This window comes from Rattus norvegicus, chromosome 6 (genome assembly GCF_036323735.1).
Source record: "Rattus norvegicus strain BN/NHsdMcwi chromosome 6, GRCr8, whole genome shotgun sequence".
NCBI classification, from domain to species: domain Eukaryota; kingdom Metazoa; phylum Chordata; class Mammalia; order Rodentia; family Muridae; genus Rattus; species Rattus norvegicus.
Genome location: NC_086024.1, coordinates 126,581,618 through 126,601,576, shown reverse-complemented (window position 1 = coordinate 126,601,576; position 19,959 = coordinate 126,581,618). Strand labels below are relative to the sequence as shown.

The 19,959-nt window shown below is 40.8% G+C and overlaps 1 protein-coding gene across 20 annotated transcripts in view; it reads left to right on the top strand.

The window, feature by feature from the left end:
• Positions 1-19,959, top strand: part of Tc2n (tandem C2 domains, nuclear) — a 96,158-nt gene that overhangs the window by 20,587 nt on the left and 55,612 nt on the right. For 18 of the 20 annotated variants that reach the window (XM_039112744.2, XM_063262331.1, XM_039112750.2 and 15 more), the window contains 2 exons: positions 12,650-12,817; positions 14,150-14,241. In XM_039112744.2, coding sequence (XP_038968672.1) covers positions 12,650-12,817; positions 14,150-14,241 — 260 coding nt within the window. Of the gene's footprint in view, positions 1-7,925; positions 7,976-12,649; positions 12,818-14,149; positions 14,242-19,959 lie in introns of those variants that run through there. The other 2 variants (XM_039112753.2, XM_039112754.2) reach the window with 2 other exon arrangements.

The window sequence follows — 19,959 nt, the reverse complement described above, 5'->3', positions numbered from 1 at the left end:
TAGTATTATTCTATCCTCCCTTTATTTATTTATTTTTTTATTTATTTTTTTGGTATTTATTTAATCTTTTTTATTTTATTAACTTGAGTATTTCTTATTTACATTTCGAGTGTTATTCCCCTTCCCGGTTTATGGGCCAACATCCCCCTGAACCCCTACCCCTCCCCTTCTTTATCTGTGTTCCCCTCCCCATCCTCCCCCCATTGCTGCCCTCCCCCCAACAGTCACATTCACTGGGGGTTCAGTCTTAGCAGGACCCAGGGCTTCCCCTTACACTGGTGATCTTACTAGGATATTCAATGCTACCTATGAGGTCAGAGTCCAGGGTCAGTCCATGTACAGTCTTTAGGTAGTGGCTTAGTCCCTGGAAGCTCTGGTTGCTTGGCATTGTTGTTCATATGGGGTCTCGAGCCCCTTCAAGCTTTCCAGTTCTTTCTCTGATTCCTTCAACGGGGGTCCTGTTCTCAGTTCAGTGGTTTGCTGCTGACATTCGCCTCTGTATTTGTTGTATTCTGGCTGTGTCTCTCAGGAGAGATCTACATCCAGCTCCTGTCTGCCTGCACTTCTTTGCTTCATCCATCTTGTCTAATTGGGTGGCTGTATATGTATGGGCCACATGTGGGGCAGGCTCTGAATGGGTGTTCCTTCTGTCTCTGTTTTAATCTTTGCCTCTCTATTCCCTGCCAAGGGTATTCTTGTTCCCCTTTTAAAGAAGGAGTGAAGCATTTGCAGTTTGATCATCCGTCTTGAGTTTCATGTGTTCTAGGCCTCTAGGGTAATTCAAGTATTTGGGCTAATAGCCACTTATCAATGAGTGCATACCATGTATGTTTTTCTGTGATTGGGTTACCTCTCTCAGGATGATATTTTCCAGTTCCAACCATTTGCCTACGAATTTCATAAAGTCATTGTTTTTGATAGCTGAGTAATATTCCATTGTGTAGATGTACCACATTTTCTGTATCCATTCCTCTGTTGAAGGGCATCTGGGTTCTTTCCAGCTTCTGGTTATTATAAATAAGGCTGCTATGAACATAGTGGAGCACGTGTCTTTTTTATATGTTGGGACATCTTTTGGGTATATGCCCAAGAGAGGTATAGCTGGATCCTCAGGCAGTTCAATGTCTAATTTTGAGGAACCTCCAGACTGATTTCCAGAATGGTTGTACCAGTCTGCAATCCCACCAACAATGGAGGAGTGTTCCTCTTTCTCCACATCCTCGCCAGCATTTGCTGTCACCTGAGTTTTTGATCTTAGCCATTCTCATTAGTGTGAGGTGAAATCTCAGGGTTGTTTTGATTTGCATTTCCCTTATGACTAAAGATGTTGAACATTCCTTTAGGTGTTTCTCAGCCATTCGGCATTCCTCAGCTGTGAATTCTTTGTTTAGCTCTGAACCCCATTTTTTAAAATAGGGTTATTTGTCTCCCTGTGGTCTAACTTCTTGAGTTCTTGGTATATTTTGGATATAAGGCCTCTATCAGTTGCAGGATTGGTAAAGATCTTTTCCCAATCTGTTGGTTGCCGTTTTGTCCTAACCACAGTGTCCTTTGCCTTACAGAAGCTTTGTAGTTTTACGAGATCCCATTTGTCAATTCTTGATCTTAGAGCATAAGCCATTGGTGTTTTGTTCAGGAAATTTTCTCCAGTGCCCATTTGTTCGAGCTCCTTCCCTACTTTTTCTTCTATTAATTTGAGTGTATCTGGTTTGATGTGTAGGTCCTTGATCCACTTAGACTTAATCTTTGTACAGGGTGATAAGCATGGATCAATCTGCATTCTTCTACATGTTGACCTCCAGTTGAACCAGCACCATTTGCTGAAAATGCTATCTTTTTTCCATTTGATGGTTTGGCTCCTTTGTCGTAAATCAAGTGACCATAAGTGTGTGGGTTCATTTCTGGGTCTTCAATTCTATTCCATTGGTCTATTTGTCTGTCTCTGTACCAATATCATGCAGTTTTTATCACTATTGCTCTGTAATACTGCTTGAGTTCAGGGATAGTGATTCTCCCAGAAGTCCTTTTTATTGTTGAGGATAGTTTTATCTATCCTGGGTTTTTTGTTATTCCAGATGAATTTGCAAATTGTTCTGTCTAACTCTTTGAAGAATTGGATTGGTATTTTGATGGGGATTGCATTGAATCTGTAGATGGCTTTTGGTAAATGGCCATTTTTACTATATTAATCCTGCCAATCCATGATTACGGGAGGGAGGATTTCCCTCTTCTGAGGTCTTCTTCAATTTCTTCCTTCAGAGTCTTAAAGTTCTTATTGTACAGATCTTTTACTTGCTTGGTTAAAGTCACACCGAGGTACTTTATATTATTTGGGTCTATTATGAAGGTTGTCATTTCCCTAATTTCTTTCTCGGCTGGTTTCTCTTTTGTGTAGAGGAAGGCTACTGATTTATTTGAGTTAATTTTATACCCAGCCACTTTGCTGAAGTTGTTTATCAGCTTTAGTAGTTCTCTGGTGGAACTTTTGGGATCACTTAAATATACTATCATATCATCTGCAAATAGTGATATTTTGACTTCTTCTTTTCCGATCTATATCCCCTTGACCTCCTTTTGTTGTCTGATTGCTCTGGCTAGGACTTCAAGAACTATATTGAATAAGTAGGGAGAGAGTGGGCAGCCTTGTCTGTTCCCTGATTTTAGTGGGATTGCTTCAAGTTTCTCTCCATTTAGTTTACTGTTAGCAACTAGTTTGCTGTATATGGCTTTTACTATGTTTAGGTATGGGCTTTGAATTCCTATTCTTTCCAGGACTTTTATCATGAAAGGGTGTTGAATTTTGTCATATGCTTTCTCAGCATCTAATGAAATGATCATGTGGTTTTGTTCTTTCAGTTTGTTTATATAATGGATCACGTTGATGGTTTTCAGTATATTAAACCATCCCTGCATGCCTGGGATGAAGCCTATTTGATCATGGTGGATGATTGTTTTGATGTGCTCTTGGATTCGGTTTGCCAGAATTTTATTGAGTATTTTTGTGTCGATATTCATAAGGGAAATTGGTCTGAAGTTCTCTTTCTGTGTTGGATCTTTGTGTGGTTTAGGTATAAGAGTAATTGTGGCTTCCTAGAAGGAATTCGGTAGCGCTCCATCTGTTTCAATTTTGTGGCATAGTTTGGGTAATATTGGTATGAGGTCTTCTATGAAGGTCTGATAGAATTCTGCACTAAACCCATCTGGACCTGGGCTCTTTTTGGTTTTGAGACCTTTAATGACTGCTTCTATTTCCTTAGGAGTTATGGGGTTGTTTAACTGGTTTATTTGTTCCTGATTTAACTTTGGTACCTGGTAGCTGTCTAGGAAATTGTCCATTTCCTGCAGCTTTTCAAGTTTTGTTGAATATAGGCTTTTATAGTAAGATCTGATGATTTTTTGAATTTCCTCTGAATCTGTAGTTATGTCTCCCTTTTCATTTCTGATTTTGTTAATTTGGACACACTCTCTGTGTCCTCTCATTAGTCTGGCTAAGGGTTTATCTATCTTGTTGATTTTCTCAAAGAACCAACTTTTGGTTCTGTTGATTCTTTCTATGGTCCTTTTTGTTTCTACTTGGTTGATTTCAGCTCTGAGTTTGATTATTTCCTGCCTTCTACTCCTCCTGGGTGTATTTGCTTCTTTTTGTTCTAGAGCTTTTAGGTGTGCCTTCAAGCTGGTGACATATGCTCTTTCCTGTTTCTTTCTGCAGGCACTCAGAGCTATGAGTTTTCCTCTTAGCACAGCTTTCATTGTGTCCCATAAGTTTGGGTATGTTGTACCTTCATTTTCATTAAATTCTAAAAAGTCTTTAATTTCATTCTTTATTTCTTCCTTACCAGGTTATCATTGAGTAGAGCATTGTTCAACTTCCACGTATATGTGGGCGTTCTTCCCTTATTGTTATTGAAGACCAGCTTTAGGCCGTGGTGGTCTGATAGCACGCATGGGATTATTTCTATCTTTCTGTACCTGTTGAGGCCCGTTTTTTGACCAATTATATTTTGGAGAAAGTACCATGAGGAGCTGAGAAGAAGGTATATCCTTTTGCTTTAGGAAATGATGTTCTATAAATATCTGTTAAGTCCATTTGGTTCATGACTTCTCTTAGACTGTCTATGTCTCTGTTTAATTTCTGTTTCCATGATCTGTCCATTGATGAGAGTGGGGTGTTGAAATCTCCTACTATTATTGTGTGAGGTACAATGCCTGTTTTGAGATTTAGTAAGGTTTCTTTTACGTAGGTAGGTGCCCTTGTATTTGGGGCATAGATATTTAGGATTGAGAGTTCATCTTGGTGGATTTTTTCTTTGATGAATATGAAGTATCATTCCTTATCTTTTTTGATGACTTTTAGTTGAAAATTGATTTTATTTGATATTAGAATGGCTACTCCAGCTTGCTTCTTCTGACCATTTGCTTGGAAAGTGGTTTTCCAGCCTTTCACTCTGAGGTAGTGTCTGTCTTTGTCTCTGAGGTGTGTTTCCTGTAGGCAGCAGAATGCAGGGTCCTCGTTGCGTATCCAGTTTGTTAATCTATGTCTTTTTATTGGGGAGTTGAGGCCATTGATGTTGAGAGATATTAAGAAATAGTGATTATTGCTTCCTGTTATATTCATATTTGGATATGAGGTTATGTTTGTGTGCTTTTCTTCTCTTTGTTTTTTTGCCAAGACGATTAGTTTCTTCCTTTTTGCCTCCTTATGTTGGGCTTTACCATTTATTATCCTTTGTAGTGCTGGATTTATAGAAAGATATTGTGTAAATTTGGTTTTGTCATGGAATATCTTGGTTTCTCCATCTATGTTAATTGAGAGTTTTGCAGGATACAGTAACCTGGGCTGGCATTTGTGTTCTCCTATGGTCTGTATGACATCTGTCCAGGATCTTCTGGCTTTCATAGTGTCTGGGGAAATGTCTGGTGTGATTCTGATATGTCTGCCTTTATATGTTACTTGACCTTTTTCCCTTACTGCTTTTAGTATTCTTTCTTTATTTTGTGCATTTGGTGTCTTGATTATTATGTGATATGAGGAGTTTCTTTTCTGGTCCAATCTATTTGGAGTTCTGTAGGCTTCTTGTATGCTTATGGGTATCTCTTTCTTTAGGTTAGGGAAGTTTTCTTCTATGATTTTGTTGAAAATATTTACTGGTCCTTTGAGCTGGGAGTCTTCACTCTCTTCTATACATATTATCCTTAGGTTTGATCTTCTCATTTAATCCTGGATTTCCTCTATGTTTTGGACCAGTAGCTTCTTCTGCTTTACATTATCTTTGACAGTTGAGTCAATGATTTCTCTGGAATTTTCTGCTCCTGAGATTCTCTCTTCTATCTCTTGTATTCTGTTGGTTAAACTTGTATCTACGGCTCCTTGTCTTTCTTTTGGTTTTCTATATCCAGGGTTGTTTCCATGTGTTCTTTCTTGATTGTTTCTATTTCCATTTTTAATTCCTTCAACTGTTTGATTGTGTTTTCCTGGAATTCTTTCAGGGATTTTTGTGATTTCTCTCTGTAGGCTTCTGCTTTTTTATTTATGTTTTTCTGTGTTTCCCTAAAGGAGTTCTTCACGTCTTTCTTGAAGTCCTCCAGCATCATGATCAAATATGATTTTGAAACTATCTTGCTTTTCTGGTGTGTTTGGATATTCCGTGTTTGCTTTGGTGGGAGAATTGGGCTCCGATGATGCCATGTAGTCTTGGTTTCTGTTGCTTGGATTCCTGCGTTTGCCTCTCGCCATCAGATTATCTCTAGTGTTACTTTGTTCTTCTATTTCTGACAGTGGCTAGACTGTCCTATAAGCCTGTGTGTCAGGGGTGCTGTAGACCTGTTTTCCTGTTTTCTTTCAGCCAGTTATGGGGACAGAGTGTTCTGCTTTCGGGCGTGTAGTTTTTCCTCTCTACAGGTCTTCAGCTGTTCATGTGGGCCTGTTTCCTGAGTTCACTTGGCAGGTCGCTTGGAGTAGGAAGGTTTGTTTTACCTGTGGTCCCGAGGCTCAAGTTTGCTCATGGGGTGTTGCTTATGAGCTCTCCGCGGGGGCAGCAACCAGGAAGATGTGCGCTGCCCTTTCCGGAGCTTCCGTGCACCAGGGTTCCAGATGGCATTTGGTGTTTTTCTCTGGAATCAGTAATGTGGGCAGAGTGCAGTCTCTTCTGGTTTCCCAGGTGTGTCTGCCTCTCTGAAGGTTTAGCTCTCCCTCTCACGGGATTTGGGTGCAGAGAACTGTTTATCTGGTCCGTCCCTTCAGGTTCCGGCAGTGTCTCAGATGCAGGGGACCTGTTGCTGCTGTGCCCTTATCCAAGGGAACACAGAGGCCGTCCCCTTTTTTTATTTTAACCCTCTTTCCTTTACCTAAGAAAGGATAGAGAAGAGGAAAATAAAGACAGAAATCTCGAAGTCTAAGCTCTCTATTTAGTTTCCTCCCTGTCAAAATTATGACCATTTCCAAATTATCCCTTAAAAATACAACTTATCTATAATTTGTAAAATAACCATAATGAGACCCTCAAACCCAAGGGATAGGGATGAGGGCTCAGGATGGCTTCTTCCTCCTGGATATATTGGATGGGGAGGGGTGGGAAAATTGGAACAATCAGTTAGATTTAAGAAAGCTAGCTTTAGTATCTCTTATCCAGTATCTGTATTCTTAGAAGGTTCAGGGCTTAAGTGAAGTTCTGATTGGATCCATCTGAAAGATTGGATGAATGAAGTTCATAGAGAATTAGCAGCTGTTCTTGAAGCTGTTCTGGAAACAAGTCTCTGGAAACAGCATCAGGTGAGGCAGAATCAGGCAGTGGAACAACTGTTATTTTCAGCATCCCTGAGGATGAATCTTGTCAGGGTTTCATCTTGCTGTTTCATTCTGCAATATGAATCATACAACCAAATTTGCAGTGCTATGAAAATTTTTGTATGGCTTGTGCAAGGTACACATATCAGTTAATGATGAATTTTTGCTTCTTGTTTGAGCAGGTGAAAGAAAATAATTTTTTAACAAGTTAATTTGATCAATAGCCAACTGTAATAAATATAATTTCATACCATGTGAAGGCTGGCATGATGAATTTTTTTCTCTTTTTCTTGGATTTTTAAATTTACATTTCAAATGTTATCCCCTTTCCTGGTTTCTCATCCGTATCTTCCCATTCCCTATCATGTCTTTCTCTTTCCCATTCCCCTTCTTCTATGAGGGTGTTCCCCCTCGCACCCCTTGTCACCTCCCCACCTCCGCACCCTGACATCCCCTTTAAGGATACCATAACCAACAGTTATTGTCTAATTTTAGCTGAAGTGTTGGCTAGAGACACTTTCATGTCTATGCCAGTTTCAGGTCTGTTCCCACGTGGAGGGATCGGCATAACATGTTACCTGTTCTGTTTGGTCTTCTTGAATTTTTCTTTTCTGTCTGTAACCAAGATTTTCAGGGAGTCTTTCCCTATCATTTTTGATCCATATCATTTTGGAAGGGGTCTAAAGCATTTTCTTCTTTCCTATTATCACACATACAGAGCCTCTCTTCAAAAATAGCATGTCCTCGGTCTAGCAACCCGAAATCATTAAAAGCAGAGATAGATTCAATTTAGCAGCCTCCTTTTTCTTTAGGCCTGCTCTATTTTGACTTCTTTCATACAGGATTTGTAATACCATAACAATCAAATTTATAACCATTTGCATTTTTATAACTAAGACAATTCTAAACAATTAAACATTCTAAACAATTAAAGCAATCTAAACAATCATTACTATTATCCATTAAGGATAATAGCTTTTGAATTAGGAATAGGGATTCCATTTGGTGCAGACCTGTGGAGGCCTTGTTTATGCCACCAGTCTGTACATACATGCATTAGTCATGCTCTGTTTAGAAGGTCTTGTTTTCTTGGTATCCTCAATCACCCCTGGCTATTATACTCTTTCTGCTTCTTTTGCAGAGTTTTCCAAACTCTCAGGGGAAATATTTGATAGAGACATACGATTTAGGGTGAGTGTTCCAAAATCTCTCACTCTGCACATTATCTAACTATGGATTTCTATATTTGTCCCCATCTGCTACAGGAAGAAGATTTTCTGACAATTGCTGAGCAATGGACTGATCTGTGAGCATAGCAGAATGTCATTAGGAGTCATTGTATTGCTACATTCCTTTAACAGAACAGTAATATTTAGTTTTCACTGAGGTTCCTGGCATATTGACCACACAAACAGTGTTAGTTATGAGCTCCATCTAATGGAGTAGCCCTTAAATCAAACCAGATATTGGTTGATTATTCCCACAGGCTTTTTTTTCTTTATTAACTTGAGTATTTCTTATTTACATTTCGATTGTTATTCCCTTTCCCGGTTTCTAGGCCAACATCCCCATAACCTCTCCCCATCCCCTTCTCTATGGGTGTTCCCCTCCCCATCCTCCCACCATTACCGCCCTCCCCCCAACAATCACGTTCACTGGAGGTTCAGTCTTAGCAGGACCAAGGGCTTCCCCTTCCACTGGTGCTCTTATTAGGCTATTCATTGCTACCTATGCAGTTGGAGCCCAGGGTCAGTCCATGTATAGTCTTTGGGTAGTGGCTTAGTCCCTGGAAGCTCTGGTTGCTTGGCATTGTTGTTCATATCGGGTCTCGAGCCCCTTCGAGCTCTTCCAGTCCTTTCTCTGATTCCTTCAACTGGGGTCCCATTCTCAGTTCAGTGGTTTGCTGCTGGCCCTCGCCTCTGTATTTGCTGTATTCTGGCTATGTCTCTCAGGAGAGAACTACATCCAGCTCCTGTCGGCCTGCACTTCTTTGCTTCATCCATCTTGTCTAATTGGGTGGCTGTCTATGTATGGGCCACATGTGGGGCAGGCTCTGAATTGGTGTTCCTTCTGCCTCCATTTTAATCTTTGCCTCCCTATTCCCTGCCAAGGGTATTCTTGTCCCCCTTTTAAAGAAGGAGTGAAGCATTCGCAGTTTGATCATCCGTCTTGAGTTTCATGTGTTCTGTGCATCTAGGGTAATTCAAGCATTTGGGCTAATGGCCACTTATCAGTGAGTGCATACCATGTGTGTTTATCTGTGATTGGGTTACCTCACTCAGGATGATATTTTCCAGTTCCCTCCATTTGCCTATGAATTTCATAAAGTCATTGTTTTTGATAGCTGAGTAGTATTCCATTGTGTAGATGTACCACATTTTCTGTATCCATTCCTCTGTTGAAGGGCATCTGGGTTCTTTCCAGCTTCTGGCTATTATAAATAAGGCTGCTATGAACGTAGTGGAGCATGTGTCTTTGTTATATGTTGGGGTATATGCCCAAGAGAGGTATAGTTGGGTCCTCAGGTAGTTCAATGTCCAATTTTCTGAGGAACCTCCAGACTGATTTCCAGAATGGTTGTACCAGTCTGGAATCCCACCAACAATGGAGGAGTGTTCCTCTTTCTCCACATCCTTGCCAGCATTTGCTGTCACCTGAGTTTTTTTTTTTTTTTTATTAACTTGAGTATTTCTTATATACATTTCGAGTGTTATTCCCTTTCCCGGTTTCCGGGCAAACATCCCCCTCCCCCCTCCCCTTCCTTATGGGTGTTCCCCTCCCAACCCTCCCCCCATTGCCGCCCTCCCCCCATAGACTAGTTCACTGGGGGATCAGTCTTAGCAGGACCCAGGGCTTCCCCTTCCACTGGTGCTCTTACTAGGATATTCATTGCTACCTATGGGGTCAGAGTCCAGGGTCAGTCCATGTATAGTCTTTAGGTAGTGGCTTAGTCCCTGGAAGCTCTGGTTGCTTGGCATTGTTGTACTTTTGGGGTCTCGAGCCCCTTCAAGCTCTTCCAGTTCTTTCTCTGATTCCTTCAATAGGGGACCTATTCTCAGTTCAGTGGTTTGCTGCTGGCATTCGCCTCTGTATTTGCTGTATTCTGGCTGTGTCTCTCAGGAGCGATCTATATCCGGCTCCTGTCAGTCTGCACTTCTTTGCTTCATCCATCTTGTCTAATTGGGTGGCTGTATATGTATGGGCCACATGTGGGGCAGGCTCTGAATGGGTGTTCCTTCAGTCTCTGTTTTAATCTTTGCCTCTCCCTTCCCTGCCAAGGGTATTCTTTTTCCTCATTTAAAGAAGGAGTGAAGCATTCACATTTTGATCATCCGTCTTGAGTTTCGTTTGTTCTAGGGATCTAGGGTAATTCAAGCATTTGGGCTAATAGCCACTTATCAATGAGTGCATACCATGTATGTCTTTCTGTGATTGGGTTAGCTCACTCAGGATGATATTTTCCAGTTCCAACCATTTGCCTACGAATTTCATAAACTCGTTGTTTTTGATAGCTGAGTAATATTCCATTGTGTAGATGTACCACATTTTCTGTATCCATTCCTCTGTTGAAGGGCATCTGGGTTCTTTCCAGCGTCTGGCTATTATAAATAAGGCTGCGATGAACATAGTGGAGCACGTATCTCTTTTATATGTTGAGGCATCTTTTGGGTATATGCCCAAGAGAGGTATAGCTGGATCCTCAGGCAGTTCAATGTCCAATTTTCTGAGGAACCTCCAGACTGATTTCCAGAATGGTTTTACCAGTCTGCAATCCCACCAACAATGGAGGAGTGTTCCTCTTTCTCCACATCCTTGCCAGCATTTGCTGTCACCTGAGTTTTTGATCTTAGCCATTCTCACTGGTGTGAGGTGAAATCTCAGGGTTGTTTTGATTTGCATTTCCCTTATGACTGAAGATGTTGAACATTCCTTTAGGTGTTTCTCAGCCATTCGGCATTCCTCAGCTGTGAATTCTTTGTTTAGCTCTGAACCCCATCTTTTAAAAGGGTTATTTGTCTCCCTGTGGTCTAACTTATTGAGTTCATTGTATATTTTGGATATAAGGCCTCTATCTGTTGTAGGATTGGTAAAGATCTTTTCCCAATCTGTTGGTTTCCGTTTTGTCCTAACCACAGTGTCCTTTGCCTTACAGAAGCTTTGTAGTTTTACGAGATCCCATTTGTCAATTCTTGATCTTAGAGCATAAGCCATTGGTGTTTTGTTCAGGAAATTTTCTCCAGTGCCCATTTGTTCGAGCTCCTTCCCTACTTTTTCTTCTATTAATTTGAGTGTATCTGGTTTGATGTGTAGGTCCTTGATCCACTTAGACTTAATCTTTGTACAGGGTGATAAGCATGGATCAATCTGCATTCTTCTACATGTTGACCTCCAGTTGAACCAGCACCATTTGCTGAAAATGCTATCTTTTTTTCCATTGGATGGTTTTGGCTCCTTTGTCGTAAATCAAGTGACCATAAGTGTGTCGGTTCATTTCTGGGTCTTCAATTCTATTCCATTGGTCTATTTGTCTGTCTCTGTACCAATACCATGCAGTTTTTATCACTATTGCTCTGTAATACTGCTTGAGTTCAGGGATAGTGATTCTCCCAGAAGTCCTTTTCATTGTTGAGGATAGTTTTATCTATCCTGGGTTTTTTGTTATTCCAGATAAATTTGCAAATTGTTCTGTCTAACCCCAGAAGGGCCTGCACCACCTTTTCCCAGGCCCCTGTGCACTGGGGTCCCAGATGGCATTAGGTGTTTTCCTCTGGCATCAGAAATGTGGCAGAGTATAATCTCTTCTGGCTTCCCAGGTGTGTCTGTCCCTCTGAAGGTTTAGCTCTCCCTCTCCCGGGATTTGGGTGGAGGGAGCTGTTGACCCAGTCCCTTCAGATTTGGGCAGTTTCTGGACTGCAGGTACCTGCCGCTTGAGTGCCCCTATCTTCCTGTTCCCAGAGGCCCTATACAGTTTCCTCTTGGGCCAGGGATGTGGGCATGGGTGGGTAGTATTGGTTTTCTCTCCCATTCTGCAGTCTCAGAAGTGCCCACCTGTCTGGGCAGTGAGATCTCTCTCCCAAGGGCTTTGGGAGGTGGGAGCTGTGGGCCAGTATCATTGAGTTTCGGGTTCCAGCTAAAAACTGGAAGTGTCTGGTCCCAGAGGAATTTTGCCTCCGTGTGTCTTGAGTCCACCAGGCAGGTCAGTTGCAGCAGAAAAGTTGGTCTTACCTCTGGTCCCGGGGCTAAAGTTGCTTCTGGGGGACTGCTTTTGAGCTCTACATGAGGGCGGCAACCAGAAGGGCCTGCCTGGGGAGCTGTTGACCCAGTCCCTTCAGATTTGGGCAGTTTCTGGACTGCAGGGGACCTGCCCCTTGAGTGCCCCTATCTTCCTGTTTCCAGAGGCCCTATACAGTTTCCTCTTGGGCCAGGGATGTGGGCAGGGGTGGGCAGTATTGGTGGTCTCTCCCGCTCTGCAATCTCAGGAGTGCCCACCTGTCTGGGCTGTGAGCTCTCTCTCCCATGGGGTTTGTGAGCAGGGAGCTGTGGGCTGGGATCAGCAAGGTTTGGAAATCTTGTCTTCTTAAAAGAGTATCTAAAACTAATTTAATTTAAAAGATATACATATAAGAAGAAATATAATAGGAAATTCAGGCCATGAATTACAGAATTGTCTATAGGGCAAAGAAAATTATTAACCATTTGCCAGGCTGTCTTAAGAGCAGGATACTTGGCTCATTCTTTTCATACATCATGAAGTTAGAATTCTATTTGGTTAAGGCATGTACTTTAATATCATTTATGACAAAGTATTTTTAACCTTTCCCTTCAGTATATCAACTGTTGGCTTATCGAAACACTTGCTTTCAGGATCTGCCAGAGCATCTTTTGGAGATCAAAAGACAGAACTTTGTAGTTCATTCTACCATGGATCCATCTATGATGTGTATAATCCATGCTATATGTATCAACACTTTTCACCTGATTTAAGTAGGCGCTTTCTTCCTCATTGTGAAACGAAAACGTTATATGGATCTGGTAAGAAAACATTTTTGTACATTTCCTCTGAGTTTATTTTTTTAAACTTATTTAGACATTGAATCTAAGACCATAGTAGAAATAGTTATTATGAGAACAATTTTAAAATAAGAGCAAAACAGTCTTCACAAATATGAGATATGTGTTATGACTTATTTCTGTTGCTATAATTAGTTATAAATGTTGTCCTTTTAAGAGTTGCCTTGGTTATGGTATCTGTTCACAGCAGTGAAACCATAACTAAAACCACCACCAACTGAAGGGTATACCTGGAGGGACCTTTAGCTCCAGCTGCATATGTAGCAGAGGATTGACTTACCTGGCATCAATGGGAGGGAAGACTCTTAGTTCTGTGGAGACTTGATGCCCCAGTGTAGGGGGATGCTAGAGTCGTGAGACGGAGTGGGTGGGTGGGTGGGGGATCACCCTCCTAGAGGCAAAGGGAAGGAGGGTGGGAGAGGAGGTTTGCGGTGGGGAATCCGGGAAAGGGGGCAACATTTGAAATGTAAATAAATAAAATAACCAAAAGAAAAGAAAAAAGATGGACAGATAATGCATTATGTCTGCTGATAGTTCCAAATTCCATTTCTTTTTTCCTTCTTAAAAGTTTTTATTACAGATTATTTTACATACATTTTTGTTATATACTTAATATATTTTACAGCAGATATTTATGATATTATCAGGTAAATGAATTTTAGAACTCATAATTGAAAGTACACACAAAGAGAATAGAAAATAGCTAGAAGTTTTAGTTTATATTTGACTATACCAATTATATGAACTATCTATCATATGTATCTTGGATTCATAAAATTCTCAGGTTTTCAGGTTTTACAAGTCTATATGCATGCATGTATCAGTGTCTCTGAAAATAAAAAAAATATTTTATTAGGGGCATGCTCTAGGACTGTGCTAGAATGTACACTTAGTGTGTAGGGTTCCTATTTTAAAAAGATTTTGCAGTTTGGGAGGAGAACTAGAAATAAAAGAACACATGAGATTCAGTATTGAAATGTTATAATGTTATATATGCTCATATAATAGTTGTTGAATTGAATTACATTTATCAAAGAGTACTTACATTCTATTAACTTATTTTTTATGGATTAGGGATTGGGGAATATAAAGAAAAACATGATTAATATTTAATATGGATATGAAAATTTATTGTTTGATTGCTATAGACTTCTGCCTTAAAGATTAAAATAATTGAATTTTTAGATTTTATCTTAATTTCTTTTAATGTAAATTTGTATATAATATAAATGACAAATTCCCACTGTTTCATTTTTATTACTAAAAAAACCTTTTTTTCTTGTCCTTTTGTAGTTTGTGATTTAAGGACCAGTAAACTTCCTGGTTCTCCTGGGCTAAGCAAATCTATGCTAGATCTTACAACTTCATCTCAGCGATTCATCCAGGTATAACAATTATATAACATCAAAAATAATTATATAACTTCATTATATGTGAGCTGTTTCCAATAAAATTAGAACTGTGTAAATTGCTTTAGGAATCACATGTAATACACATGATTATGTGTATTATAATATCTGAAGAGTAAATACTTGTCATTTCCTATATTCATTAGCTTAGGAAATTTTCAGTGATTAATAAAAGACACTATACTTCTTTCATTTTGCATAATTTTGTATGTCTTAACTGGTGTGCACTAAAGTATCTGGAGGCAGTTGGGATTTGAAATTATATAGTTATAAGTACTTATTTAACTTTGCTTTTTGAACATAGTTATTAAGAATTAGTATTTCTTTTTTTTTTTTTTTTTTTTTTTGGTTCTTTTTTTCGGAGCTGGGGACCGAACCCCGGGCCTTGCGCTTCCTAGGTAAGCGCTCTACCACTGAGCTAAATCCCCAGCCCCAAGAATTAGTATTTCTATTGAGGTGTAAGACTCTAAGTTTTATTTATTTATTTATATTAGATATATTTCTTTACTTGCATTTCAAATATATTCGCTTTCCTGGTTTCCTGTTCATAAGCCCTCATCCCTTCCCCCTCCCCCATACGGGTATTCCCCCCATCCATTCCTCTTACTGTCCCTTCTCCCCCATATTCGCCTGGACTGGGGGCCTAACCTTGGCAGGACCAAGGGCTTTGCCTTCCACTGGTGCCCCCAACAAGGTTATTCTCTGCTACATATGCAGTTGGAGCCCGGGTCAGTCCACATGTAGTCTTTTGGTAGTGGTTTAGTCCATGGAAGCTCTGGTTGGTTGGCGTTGTTGTTTTTATGGGGTTGCAAGCTCCTTCAACTCTTTTAAAACTTCCTCTAATTCCCCCAGGGGGTCCTGTTCTAAGTTCAGTGGTTTGCTGTTAGCATTAACCACTGTATTGGATGTGCTCTGGATGTGTCTGTCAGAAGAGATCAATATCCGATCCCTTTCACAGCATGTGTTTTTTAGCTTCATCAATCCTATCTAGTTTTGGTGGCTGTATATATATGGGCCACATGTGGGCAATGCTCTGAATAGCCATTCCTTGAGTCGCTGCTCTAAAATTTGCTTGAATATCCCCTCCTATGGATATTTCCCCCTTTTTAAGAAGGAGTGGGGGCATTTGCATTTTGGTCATCCTTCTTCTTGAGCTTTTTGTGGCCTGTGGATTGCATCTTGGGTAATTTGAGCTTTTTGGCTAATATCCACTTATCAATGAGTGCAAACCAAGTGTGTTTTTCTGTGATTGAGTAACCTCACTCAGGATGATATTTTCTAGTTCATTCCATTTGCCTATGAATTTCATGAAATCATTGTTTTTGATAGCTGAGTAGTATTCCATTGTGTAGATGTACCACATTTTCTGTATCCATTCTGTTGAAGGGCATCTGAGTTCCTTCCAGCTTCTGGCTATTATAAATAAGGCTGCTATGAACATAGTGGAGTCTTTGTTATATGTTGGGGCATCGTTTGGGTATATGCCCAAGAGAGGTATAGCTGGGTCCTCAGGTAGTTCAATGTCCAATTTTCTGAGGAACCTCCAGACTGATTTCCAGAATGGTAGAACCAGTCTGCAATTCCACCAACAATGGAGGAGTGTTCCTCTTTCTCCACATCCTCGCCAGCATCTTTTGTCACCTGAGTTTTTGATCTTAGCCATTCTCACTGGTGTGAGGTGGAATCTCAAGGTTGTTTTGATTTGCATTTCCCTTATGACTAAAGATGTTGAACATTTCTTTAGGTGTTTCTCAGCCATTCAGCATTCCTCAGCTGTGAATTCTTTTTTTAAAAAAATAGATTTATTCATTTATTATATATAAGTACACTGTAGCTGTCTTCAGATACACCAGAAGAGGGCATCGGATCTCTTTACAGATGGTTGTGAGCCACCATGTGGTTGCTGGGAATTGAACTCAGGACCTCTGAAAGAGTAGTCGGGTGCTCTTAACTGCTGAGCCATCTCTCCAGCCCAGCTGTGAATTCTTTGTTTAGCTCTGAACCCCATTTTTAAATAGGATTATTTGTCTCCCTGCAGTCTGACTTACTGAGTTCTTTGTATATTTTGGATATAAGCCCTCTATCAGTTGCAGGATTGATAAACAGATTTCCCCAATCTGTTGGTTGCTGTTTTGTCCTAACAACAGTGTCTTTTGCCTTACAGAAGCTTTGCAGTTTTATGAGATCCCATTTGTCGATTCTTTTTTTTTAACTTTGTAATTATATTTATGTACAGAAAACGTAAGTGTACATTTAACCCAGCTTAGTGGCGAGTTCTTTAGCCTTTGCCTTTTCCAGCTTGGCAATGCGAGCCACAGACTTAGGACCCAGGATGTTGCCTCCCCAGTGGCAGTGGATCTCGTCATATCTGTCGTTATAATTGGTCCTAATAGCTTCTGCCAGCTTAGCCAGAGCACCCTTGTCTTCCAAGTTCACCTGTGTGAAGGCAACAGTGGTGCATGTCTTCCTGTGGACCAGGCGCCCCAGCCTGGCCTTCCCCTTGATGATGCAGTAGGGCACTCCCATCTTTTTTTTTTTCGACATTTTTTTAAAAATTTATTTAATACTTAATAATAATTCTTTGGTTTCCGGGCAAACATCCCCCTCCCCCCTCCCCTTCCTTATATGTGTTCCCCTCCCGACCCTCCCCCCATTGCCACCCTCCCCCCAACAGTTTAGTTCACTGGGGGTTCAGTCTTAGCAGGACCCAGGGCTTCCCCTTACACTGGTGCTCTTACTAGGATATTCATTGCTACCTATGAGGTCAGAGTCCAGGGTCAGTCCATGTATAGTCTTTAGGTAGTGGCTTAGTCCCTGGAAGCTCTGGTTGCTTGGCATTGTTGTACATATGGGGTCTCGAGCCCCTTCAAGCTCTTCCAGTTCTTTCTCTGATTCCTTCAATGGGGGTCCTATTCTCAGTTTTCTCAGTTCAGTGGTTTGCTGCTGGCATTCGCCTCTGTATTTGCTGTATTCTGGCTGTGTCTCTCAGGAGCGATCTACATCTGGCTCCTGTCTGTCTGCACTTCTTTGCTTCATCCATCTTGTCTAATTGGGTGGCTGTATATGTATGGGCCACATGTGGGGCAGGCTCTGAATGGGTGTTCCTTCTGTGTCTGTTTTAATCTTTGCCTCTCTCTTCCCTGCCAAGGGTATTCTTGTTCCCCTTTTAGAGGAGGAGTGAAGCATTCACATTTTGATCATCCGTCTTGAGTTTCGTTTGTTCTAGGCATCTAGGGTAATTCAAGCATTTGGGCTAATAGCCACTTATTAGTGAGTGCATACCATGTATGTCTTTCTGTGATTGGGTTAGCTCACTCAGGATGATATTTTCCAGTTCCAACCATTTGCCTACGAATTTCATAAAGCCGTTGTTTTTGATAGCTGAGTAATATTCCATTGTGTAGATGTACCACATTTTCTGTATCCATTCTTCTGTTGAAGGGCATCTGGGTTCTGGCTATTATAAATAAGGCTGCGATGAACATAGTGGAGCACGTGTCTTTTTTATATGTTGGGGCATCTTTTGGGTATAGGGCACCCCCATCTTTCAACACAGGGCAGGCAGGAAAACCACCAGCTCAATGGTGTCTATATCATGGGCAATCACCACCAGCTGAGCCTCCTTGTTCTCCACCAAAGGGGTGACTGTATTGACCTCTGCTTGGAGGACAGGTGGTCTCTTAGTTGGGACGTCCCCTTTGCCAGCAGCTTTCTTCTCAGCGCGGGCCAGCAGCCTCTGCTGCTTCTCCTGCTTTGTCTCTGGCCTGTACTTGTGGGCAAGCTTAAGCAGCTGAGTCGCTGTTTGCCTGTCCAGGGCCTGGGTGAACTCGTTGATGGCAGGAGGTACTTTGAGCCACTTATAGAGGATGGCTCTTTGCCGCTGCAGCCTGATGTAGCAGGGCCATTTGATGAAGCGTGTGAGATCTCTTTTGGCTGGATGTCCTGCCCAATGCCGAAGTTCTTAGGCCTTTTCTCAAACAAAGGATTGACCACCTTTTTGGCCTCTTGTTTCTTGATTACGGCGGGGGCCGGGGCCACCTTCTTCCCCTTGGCCTTCTTTCCTTTGGGCATCTTGCTCGGCTGGAGGAGAGAGCCCATTTGTCGATTCTTGATCTTAGAGCATAAGCCATTGGTGTTTTATTCAGGAAATTTTCTCCACTGCCCATGTGTTCGAGATTCTTACCCACTTTTTCTTCTATTAGTTTGAGTGTATCTGGTTTGATGTGGAGGTCCTTGATCCACTTGGACTTAAGCTTTGTACAGGGTGATAAGTTTGGATCAATCTGCATTTTTCTACATACTGACCTCCAGTTGAACCAGCACCATTTGTTGAAAATGCTATCTTTTTTCCATTGGATGGTTTTGGCTCCTTTGTCAAAACTCAAGTGACCATAGGTGTGTGGGTTCATTTCTGGGTCTTCAATTCTATTCCACCGATCTGAAGTTCTCCTTCTTTGTTGGGTCTTTTTGTCGTTTTTCTAGAAGAGTAATTTTGGCTTCATAGAAGGATTAGGTAGTGGTCCGTCTGGTTCAATTTTGTGGAATAATTTGGACAGTATTGGTATGAGGTCTTCTATGAAGGTCTGATAGAATTCTGCACTGAACCCATCTGGATCTGAGGTCTTTTTGGTTGGGAGACTTTTAATGACTGCTTCTATTTCTTTAGGAGTTAGGGGTTGTTTAGATGGTTTATCTGTTCCTGATTTAACTTTGGTACCTGGTATCTGTCTAGGAAATTGTCAATTTCCTGCAGATTTTCCAGTTTTGTTGAATATAGGCTTTTGTAGGAGGATCTGATGATTTTTTAAAATTTCTTCAGATTCTGTTTCTTAATTTGGATATACACTCTGTGTCCTCTGGTTAGTCTGGCTAAGGGTTTATCTATCTTGTTCATTTCCTCAAAGAACCAGCTCCTGGTTTTGTTGATTCTTTGTGTAGTCTTTTTCATTTCTACTTGGTTGATTTCAGCCCTGTGTTTGATTATTTCCTGCCTTCTACTCCTCTTGGGTATATTTGCTTCTTTTTGTTCTAGATATTTTAGGTGTGCTGTCAAGCTGCTGACATATGCTCTCTCCTGTTTCTTTTTGCAGGCACTCAGCGCTATGAGTTTTCATCTTAGTACTGCTTTCATTGTGTCCCATAAGTTTGAGAATGTATCTTCATTTTTATTCAATTGTAAGAAGTCTTTAGTTTCTTTCTTTATTTCTTTCTTGACCAGGTTATCATTGAGTAGAGCATTGCTCAACTTCCATGTATAATTGGGCTTTCTGCCATTATTGTTGTTATTGAAGATCAGTCTTAGTGCGTGGTGATCTGATAGGATGCATGGGATTATTTCTATCTTCCTGTATCTGTTGAGACCTGTTTTGTGACTGATTATATGATCTGTTTTGGAGAATATTCCATAAGGTGCTGAGAAGAAGGTATATCCTTTTGATTTAGGATGGAATGTTCTATAAATATCTGTTAAATCCATTTGGTTCATAACTTCAGTTAGTTTCTCTATATCTTTGTTTAACCTCTGTTTCAATGATCTGTCCATTGATGAGAGTGGTATGTTGAAATCTCCTACTATTATTGTGTGAGGTGCAATGTGTGCTTTGAGCTTTAGTAAGGTTTCTGTTATGTATACAGGTGCCCTTGCATTTGGAGCAGAGATATATATATTTTTTTTATTAACTTGAGTATTTCTTA